This window comes from Nothobranchius furzeri, chromosome 4, assembly GCF_043380555.1.
Source record: "Nothobranchius furzeri strain GRZ-AD chromosome 4, NfurGRZ-RIMD1, whole genome shotgun sequence".
Classification (NCBI taxonomy): domain Eukaryota; kingdom Metazoa; phylum Chordata; class Actinopteri; order Cyprinodontiformes; family Nothobranchiidae; genus Nothobranchius; species Nothobranchius furzeri.
In genome coordinates this window covers 87,570,272-87,580,554 of record NC_091744.1, presented here as the reverse complement: position 1 = coordinate 87,580,554, position 10,283 = coordinate 87,570,272, and the positions used below count along the sequence as shown (strand labels likewise).

General features: G+C 41.4%; 1 protein-coding gene across 2 annotated transcripts in view; it reads right to left on the bottom strand.

The window, feature by feature from the left end:
- cdh13 (cadherin 13, H-cadherin (heart)) overlaps positions 1-10,283 on the bottom strand; it is a 428,096-nt gene that overhangs the window by 45,762 nt on the left and 372,051 nt on the right. For both annotated transcript variants that reach the window (XM_054733486.2, XM_054733485.2), the window contains one exon: positions 4,676-4,818. In XM_054733486.2, the coding sequence (XP_054589461.1) occupies positions 4,676-4,818 (143 nt within the window). The remainder of the gene's footprint in view (positions 1-4,675; positions 4,819-10,283) is intronic.

The window sequence follows — 10,283 nt, the reverse complement described above, 5'->3', positions numbered from 1 at the left end:
GCGGCGTCAAACGTAATAGAGGCGTTTAAACCGCAAAATCCCTTCTAATCGGGAACGTTTCCGCCACAAAACTGGAGTGAAAGTTTGACTTCCTGTCTGGCCCGATCTAAACGGCAAAGTCTGAATTGTTTTGGAAGCGTAGATCATGAAAATCTATTTGAAATAGGGTTGTCACGGTAACCGGTATAGCGGTAAACCCCGGTAAAAAAGTTGACAATAAAAATAACCGTCCAGTTTTTAAAAAACTAAATTATCTCGGTGGGTTTACCGTGGCCGCGGTTTCGGCGCGGTGACCCGTACCAGCCACCGTCGCTTCAGCTGAAGCTCCCGCGCACACGCACTTTTTAGTTTGCAACCAAAACTTTGAAGCTGAAATAACGGCCGAAGGAGGAGACGGCAGCGCCCAGGACATCCATCAGCCCTCAAAGAAGACTAAATTGGAAGTATGGGCATATTTTGGATTTCTGAAAAATGCTGAGGGACAGTTAATAGAAGACCGCTATCCCGTTTGCAGAACGTGCAGGAAACAAGCGTCTGCAGAAGGCAGCAACACTTCGAATCTAATGGCACATCTGCGTGACCATCACCCACGTCTCTACAGCCAGTGCAAGGTAAGTTAGCATTAGCATTTTAGCTTAAATGCATGACGTGAGGACTTTTGGTTGAGGGAGAATGCAACGAGTCACTATATACTGCAGCCGCAGCGTCCTCTGCCAGCATTTAAACCGTGTCACGGACACCCTGTTGCTGGATGAAGCATCTTATTTGTTGATGATGAAGAGAAATATACAATTAGTTCCTTGTCATTGATTTGTTTACTTATTCAATGCCATTTATACTTGAACATTTGGATTTGATTACATAGTGTAGTAGTTATTTTAGTCAGTTGTTTAAAGTGGATATTTATTTTAAATACATATTTTTTAAGGTTGACTTGTACAGTGCTCAAGTCAAGTGTGGACTGGAGTTTTAGATTTTCATTTTGATAATGAAGAAAACAAGTATATGAGAAAACAAGTGGTGTTTCTTTGATTTGTTTACATATTGTTTATGTTTTGAATGTTTGGATTTGTATAATTTAAACCTGCACTGACTACTGTAACATGTTCCAGAAAAAGAAGCTATTTGTTCCTTTACTTGTGAAAAGTTGCACTTTTGCTAAGGCTTTGTGTTATTTTAGGTTTAATAAACACTGTTAAACCTTTTCAGAACTATTTCAGTTTGTGTAGAACAGGACTATCAATGCTTTCTGAACATATGCAACACCGTTTACAAAATACCGCGATAATACCGAAAACCGTGATAATTTTGGTCACAATAACCGTGAGGTTACATTTTCGTACCGTGACAACCCTAATTTGAAACATGATAAAAGTGTCCCTTTGCTTCTGGGACGTGGATGACTACCTGTTAGACTGAAAAAGGATTTTGAGCATATTTGAGCATAGAGTTAATAATGATCCATCTAAGTCATGTGACCTTCAGAAGTCCTGAAACCCTCTGCACTCCAAACCCCGACCTGGTGACTGCGTTTCCTAGCCTCTATCGTCCCAACGCCGCCCCACAGCAGCATTCTCAATGAAACCCCGTCTAGCCAGGGTTGTGTACACGCATCCACTCTGCAAAGTTACGTGTATCTGTGTGGACGAGTTTCATGTTTCCAAAAGGGTTTTGACTGGAAAATAATAATTCTTCTTACCCTCAAAAAGCCAAACCTGCATCCCAACCCCTAAAACAAGGAGGCTCCAGCCCTCTCCTGCACCAAAGCAAACAACTGAGTGAAATAATAATAATATAAAAAAACAACATCATTCCTGCTGACATCATACTGGACCGGTCAGGATGGGGGGCTGCATCTAAAGGATTAAATGCAATCTTTGCTTTCCTTAACACAAGGCACATTTGACTGGTTGACACTTTTCAACCTCATAACACGAGTTTTGTTATTATTTGAATTTAACAGAATATTGTTCTTTATAATAATTACACTTATTGCTTTTTGAGGCATTTGTCATCAGAAGATAGAGGATTCATCTGAGGCTCTCTCACACACACACACACACACACACACACACACACACACCCACACCCAAACACACACACACACACACACACCCACACCCACACCCACACACACACACACACACACACACACCCACACACACCCACACACCCACACACACACACACACACCCACACACACCCACACACACACACCCACACCCACACACACCCACCCACATACACACACACACACACACACACACACAGCTGATTGTGATTCGGTTCGTGTCCACCATCTCCACAGCTGAGACCTATCAGATGGCAGCTCTGTGGTGAGCGAAGCCTCACATCAGCCAATGTGACTGGCAGCTAAAGCGCGCTGCAGTAAATGAAGAGTGACAGCTCTGACTCAATCCAATGGAAATGGACTCATTTTGAGTTAATTGCTTCTGTCGTTTGTTAGAAAATAAACTCTAATAAGACAAACATTTGCATTAGTAACAAATGAGCCATTTAAAACTGAAGCTACTTCTCTGGAAAAGGACGTTATTGACGGTGATTCCTGTCGGGGACATCAGCGAACAGACGGACGGACACAAAATGAACCAAAACCTCACACGATAAAACCAGAAGAAGTTTTTGTCTCTGCTCGTTTTTCAGTTATTTACTCTTATTGATCCCCTTCAGTCTAATACAAGTCTATTAAATATTTTGTGTACAACAAGCTTATGTTTGACACGCATCTACTGCTTTAGTCACTCAGCTTCCTCCTCTCCATGGCAGGATGTACGGAACTCATTGATCACCGTATAAAAATGATGATGCAAGGGCAAATCAATATCCATATTTCAGTCTACAAAGGTAAGTTGTCCAACAATCAATGCTAAGATTGCTGAAGGGAAGGAGCCAATTTATTCTGGCAGGAAGGAAATTAAACCAGGAGGAACAAGTATCTGCACTTTGTTTATCAGCTGTTCAAAGACTTGGTTCTGCTCGCCTACGTTCTCCGTGGGCAGAACAGGACCAACATGAACACGAGTCGAAGACATTCATTTAGCACATTTTGAAGCTAAATGATTAAGTTCAAACTATTTGGCAACATAAACAATGTAACTGAGCATCTAATATGATAAACCTGTCCATTCTTCCATGCCAGAATCACAAAGGTCAGCGAGCAAATGTGTGATCAAAGAAACGACATGAAATTTCAATGAAAACAAGATTTATTTTACATTTCTGGGTATTTATTGCAATTCAGTGCCTTGGTATAAAACTGTGTGAGTTGCTTCATAACAGCCATGGGATCAAACAATACATTTGAACATTCAGAGTTACATTTCCCTGTGTAAACAGGGTAAGTTCATCCCTCATTTATTGAGCTGTAAACAGCTGAAATGGACGCATTAAAGGCACACTTGGCAGTTTGGGCTTGCTTTTAGCACCCCCTGGTGTCCGTTTAGTGAAACTTGTGCTCGAATCTTTTTAACACCTTAATCTAACAGCTTAGTGTCTACAGGAGTGATGCATCACTAAATTAAACCACGCAGCTGTGTTCATGAAGTAAAACGTGCAGGAAACCTGCTGGAAGCAGACTGCAGCGCCAGGCGTTCCAGCTGCATTTTCTCTTCTGCTATCTGGAGTTTAAAATGCGATTTGTGGCTGCAGAAGGCGGTATGGCTCTCAGTGACCTTTCATTAACCCTGAGTCAGCTTAACCAATACTGGCTGAAGAAAATTATTTTAAATTATGACAAAATCGATCATTTATTAGATGAAACGTGTATAAATTACCAGCATTAAACACACTTTCTGCCTAAACATGTGATTTTATGAATAAAATATCAAACTTTATCCCCCTTTATGTTGGCTTCCCCCTCTCTCCTCTACCTACTCACCTGCATTTTTTCCCTTTTACCTATTTGACACACACACTTCTCTGCCTCTATATCTTTTTCTTGTTATCGCTTCTCATGTCCTCTCCTTTCTCTCCTTCCACTGACCCTTCCACCTCCTCCCACCTCCTCCTCCTGCCCCATCATTACTCCTCTTTCAGCACTCATCTTTCTAAGGCTGCCGGATTCCCCAGCACAACAGCGCCATTCTGCTGCCTACTAATAGAATCCCTCAAATCCTCTAATGGATCTGTCAGAATCTCCTGAGTACAGCAGAACAGACGGACTGATAAGGCGGGGAGAGAGGCAGAGACAAGGGGGACAAAGAGATGGAGAGATGATGAGAGAGAAAGAGGAAAAATAGACACGCACTGGGGCCGTGGACACTTTCCTGTGTGCCTGGGAGAGTCTCGGAGCAGCAGCTCCTCTGACATTACCCAACAGCCACCATATGGTCCGACAGACACGACGCCACTTTAGGCCAACCTATTGTCACCGCAGGATGACGACAGCTTCACTCCGGCCATGTGGGGACAACAATCAGGGCGCGGAATATATCCACTGTTTCACGTTTGCACCAATAGGAACTCTTCACTTGATAATTTATTCATCAACTATGAATCCATCTGAAGGAACTTCATAAAAACTTCATAAAAACATGCAAAAATGATCAGATTTTGATAGAGTAGCTTGTTGACATGTTTAAAATAAGGAATCACGTGTTTTTTTCTGATTACCCGTCAAAAAGGACATTTCTTGTATGTTTTGAATCAAACTCACCGTTATCGGTTGCGATGAAGAGAGCGGTGTATTTATTGTCGCGGACATGAGGAGACTCTCGGTCCAGTGAGGCTGAGGTGTTGACAGTTCCTCGGACTGGGTTCACACTCAGCCAGCCTGCTGGGTCACTCAGAACAGCATACCTGGAAAAAAAAAGATTTAAAAACATATTTTAAGTATAAGTATTTGAGTTTTATGTTTTCCTCTCTATTTATTCAATCCAGAGACAGACAGACCAATAAAACAGAGACAACACATTAAGTTTTCAAATATTTCATTATCAAGTGTGTACCTTTGAACTTCAAGCAGAAAAAGAACCATATATATATATATATATATATATATATATATATATATATATATGAGAGAGAGAGAGTTTCGAGGACTGGGTTTTAAATGCGTATATGTTGTTTATTGAAAAAATAGTGATCTTAATAAATATAAATGATACATTATTAAAGCAAATGAAAGACAAGAACTGTGTTTGATGGGTTTAATCCTGTTATTGTGTAACTGTGTGCATTTATGCCCCATTTAGATCAACTTATCACTTTAACTATTACATGTAACCAAAATGAGACAAAAACACTGAAAACAAACTGTGATAAACAAATAAACATGTCACGAGAATTATTGTGTTTGTGTATCTATCTATCTATCTATCTATCTATCTATCTATCTATCTATCTATCTATCTATCTATCTATCTATCTATCTATCTATCTATCTATCTATCTATCTATCTATCTATCTATCTATCTATCTATTTTTTAATGTAAGATAGTTGTTCAGTTTTCTCTGTTTCTTGTTGTGAATTTTTATTTGACATTTTGTTGTTAGTAAATTTGCTCCATTAGGAGCCAAATTAATTCCTGTTTATGATTTTCTCTCATTTTGAAATTATAAAATATGTTGGGTAGATTTTTCCCAAAAACCCTCAAAAACACATTTTTTTTAGATGGAAATATTTTCTAAGAAAAGTTAAAAATGAGGGAAAAAGAACCTGAAGAAAAAACCTGAGGATTTCCCGACGGCACAAACTGTGCCAAAAGGTGCCCAGAATGGTCCAAGAGAGGTCCGCCTGGATGTCTACCAACTAAAACCTCTCTAACTTTCCATACTTCTTTTTTCATGGTTTTTGGGTCAGCAAATGTTCAGAGCCCTTTCTGTGGATTTCTAGATGTTTTGAGCTGCAACTCGGTATTTTAGAAGGGATTTTAACGTCATAAAGTGGATTTTGTTTTGGCCGAACAGATTTTTTTCTCACTGCTGCTGTGTTTCCGACCCTGTTACTCTCAGTGAAAATTATAAATGAGACTTTTTAGAATATTAGAGTAAACATTAAAGTCTCACCTTCATTTTGATACCAAAAGAGCGCAAATAAAACTTGGTAGTTTATGAGACATACTCGATTCACGTTGGGCACGTCTTTTTCAATACAATCTCTGAAAAATGGCCTAGGGTTCAAGCGGTTAAAGGTGCATTATGTAAGACTGTTTCAGTCGTTTGGAAGAAAGGTTATACTGACACATTTTTCATATTCAGCTGGCTGTGGGGATTGCCAGATTTTCTCCTTTCAAAACAAAAGAAGGAGGGATGTAACTACTGTTTACCGTCAGTGGGTGTGGGGGTGCCGTGTCTACTGCAATCTAATACTGCAGCGCCAACGACGACGGCCAGCAGAAAGCTCCAGAGTTGTTTAAAGTGGTTGCAGTTACCAAATGTTACCACAAGATGTCATTTTTACTTCATTTCCACATAATGCACCTTTAAATAAAGCGCACGAGGCACTGAACAGTTATGGTGTGTTCAAGTTTGACAGAGGGAGGAGAAGGTATGAAAGGCTTCTTGTCAGCCTGCAGCAGCAGCAGCAGCACCTCCTGCAGAGATCAAGTCTGAAGATGATGGAGAACCTCTCCAGAAACCTTGTGGGCACACAGCCAAGCCTTGGAGACAAGACGAAGGGCAGATCGTGACCTTGCTAATGTGACCACTCCATCTCTGGAGGGGGACTGGTAGGTGCTGATTAGAAATAGACTTGCTTTTATGCTAACTTCACATGCGACTGATTAACGAGCCGCCATGCTTCTATATATAAATCAATGAGCAGCCTTTCTGATGCAACATGTTTCACACATGAAGCACAAAAAGGCAGCTATATTACTGGAACACACACATGAACACACACCGACAGACTTTATTCTTCTCAAGGCTGCTCTTTGCCAAAGTGTTCAGCAGCAGAGAAATTGTCTTTGAAATTGAGCACTTCAGCTAACAGAGCACGACAAAGCCTTGAGAAATGGCTTTGCAATCAACCTCAGCTCACACCTTTCTCCTCTCACTTTCACACACTCGTTCCTCGCCTGTGATTGCTCCCGTTAACCTACATACGCTTACAGTAACCAAAGAGGAATGCACAGAGGGAAAACGTGCTGAATGGCGACATGTTTAACAGCATAAATACCTTCTGTAGATGCTTGTATCTCCTTTTACACACACACACACACACGCACGCACGCACACACACACACGCACGCACGCACACACACGCACGCACGCACGCACGCACACACGCACGCACGCACGCACACGCACGCACACACACATACACATACACACACGCACACACAATGGCATCAACAACACCCTTCTGTGTTCCGCATCAGCACAGATGAAGAGAAATAACATGTATTTTTAATCTGAATATCATTGCAAAACTTTATAATTAACATTTTTCTAACCGGCTTTCCACATAACTCTTTATATAGAAAATCTTATGATGACTAATTAGGATCTCTCAAAAGACCAAGACAGGATTTTATTGTGTTGTTTCTCAGTTTCAAGATTAGAGTAAAAATATTTAAATTAATTAGGAAATGTCAACAGAAATGTTGAGGTGTCAACATTAAAGGTCAAAATCCTTTTAGGGATGGTGCCATCCGATCACGTGATTTTCAGGAAATCGGAATCGGTTTTTAAATTCATCCCGAAAAAGAGATTTTCAAACAAAATAATAACGAATTAGTTTTAAAAATGTTCCTCTACATCAGAGTTCTTTGTTTAACAGACAACGCCGTAAAGTCTCACAATTTAAGGTAGTCTGGGAATTCCTCCACCACAACATGTAGCAGTTAGCTAACACAGAGCATAATTGTCACCTCAAGAGAGGGAAAATGTCTGTAATTTTGATGCATTTTTAAATGAACAGCAAAGGGAATGTGATAAACACGTGGGGCATTTAAAGGGACTTTACGGAGTTTTGAATTTTTATGCTCGCGATTGCCCCCTCAGGCCAAAAGCGTAATGGCAGCTTCAATAGTAGGCTTGTGCACGAGGCGCGCATGCTGTACGTGCACACTCCTTAACGAAAATAACAGCTGAGACAGTCCCATGTGAGTGTGTGTGTGTGTGTGTGTGCATGTGTGTGCGTGCGTGCGTGTGCATGTGTGTGTGTGGCCCAGAGGACAGAGGACAGGAGAACACGCAGCTAATTAATTAAATAATGTGGTTCTGTACCTTTCTCTTCAGCACAGCTGACAAAGGTTTATGATGGGTCAGTCCTCCTGCATGCTCAGATCATTCCCTTCCCTTGCTTGAAAAATTGTTCCAAAATGAAAGTTGAACCCACATCTTTTTTATCTGTGAATTCAATGCCGTTCGGCGAGTCTCAAATAAAAATTTGGACATCTTACTGTAAAAAAAATATCATTAATGTAAAAAAGAAATTCTAAATAAACTATGTTCACACCCAGAATCAAACCCAGGTCTTCTGCATGAGAGTCCAATGTCTTACAAGGTGAGCTATAGCACCAGTGATGTCTTTTGTATCTGTAACATTTATGTCCTTGATGACAGCTGAAACAACGTTCAAAGAACGGTTCGGAGTGAAAATGGCTATTTTGTTGCTAATTAGCAGGAAATATCTAGAAGAAAGTTCTACAGAAAGTAGCTAAGGGTCCTCAGAAATGTAGCTAGCTTTGTCACTAGGCGTTAGGAACAGCGACAAAGTGGCACTGCCTCTCTCTCTGCTGCTAAAGCTACGGATAGCAAATGCTACGGGCGATGCCTGAGCGTGAACGCGCATGAAGCAGCCTGCTCGACCCGAGCATCTCTCTTTTTCTGTGATTTTACAGAAAAACAGGCAATCACAGTAAAAATGCCAGGGCTCATTCTACAGGACCAGGGCATTGCAGGAGAATGTATGAAGAAGACATTTATTATTTCTATACGTGTTTTGGCTGTCAAACTTCCATAATGCCCCTTTAATGAGGTAGAAAAGGTAGCTGCGTTTAACACTGATGCGCCACCTTAAAAAAACGGACTCTGCTCAGTTTGCTGAAGCAATTCAGCTAAGCCAACAATAAAAGATACATTAAAAAGCCAAGAAATAGTCTACAGAAAGCAAAAACGCCAAGATAGCAGCATATTTATCAGACTTGTCTGTGGTTGGAAACGTCAGGTTTTACAGTGCCCTTCAGTCGCGGTATGATCTGCTTTCACTTCCTACCTTTACAAAAGCAGCAGCTCTACAGGTGTTTAGTAGAAAAACGTTACCGTCATGTGCCGAGTCATCCCTGCTGCTGATAATAGCCGAACACCGAGTAAACGATTAAAAAACTGAGCGACAACAAGGCTACTTTTACATTTATTCTTAATGTAATTGAGTGCTGGTGCCTATCTCCAGCGGGCAATCAGGCGGGGTACACCCTGGACAGAGAGCCAGTCCATCGCAGGCCAACACAAAGACACACAGGACAAACAATCATGCACACACACACACACACACACACACACACACACACACACACACACACACCTAGGGACAATTTAGACAGACCAATCAACCTAACAGTCATGTTTTTGGACTGTGGGAGGAAGCCGGAGAACCCGGAGAGAACCCACGCATGCACAGGGAGAACATGCTAACTCCATGCAGAAAGATCCCAGGCTGGGAATCAAACTCAGGACCTTTGTGCTGTAAGGCAACAGCTCTAACCACTGTGCCACTGCGCAGCCCCACAGTCAGGTTTATAAAAGTAAGAATTTATTTTACCAACAATTAGAACATGACAGGTTAACTAACATTTACTATGATGGATGGAACTAGATGTGAATGCGATGTTAGTCAGAACTTCCGTATCTTGGAGAGCCGAGTTCTGGATGTAACAGAATTTGGTTAGAGTTAAGCTATGAGCTGATTATTATCAAAAACCACATCAGACACCATCCGTGTGTCTACATTACCCGTTTTCAGAAACCCTCTTGGTGGATCCGAAGGTCAGAGGTTGGATGACCGCTGGCACCGGAGGGCTGTAGAATGCCGTGGCACCGACCCTTCAGTCCAGAGATGTCTCGGGTCACGACAGATGGATGGATGGAACCGCACGTCTGAGACTCTTAAGGAGTCTAGTCAATATCAGCGTTCTGCAGGAACCGTTTTGTTTGCAGGTGCAGAAAGATTTTGACGACGTGTCAAAAGCTTTGGTGGTTAAAGCGGCGTGCTTCACGTGGCCGGTCTGAAGCTTCTCTAGAACTGAGGAAAACCCAGTAATCTGTTTTAATGTTCTCATGTCATAATTGTGTAGCCAACCAGAGGTTGACAGGTTTG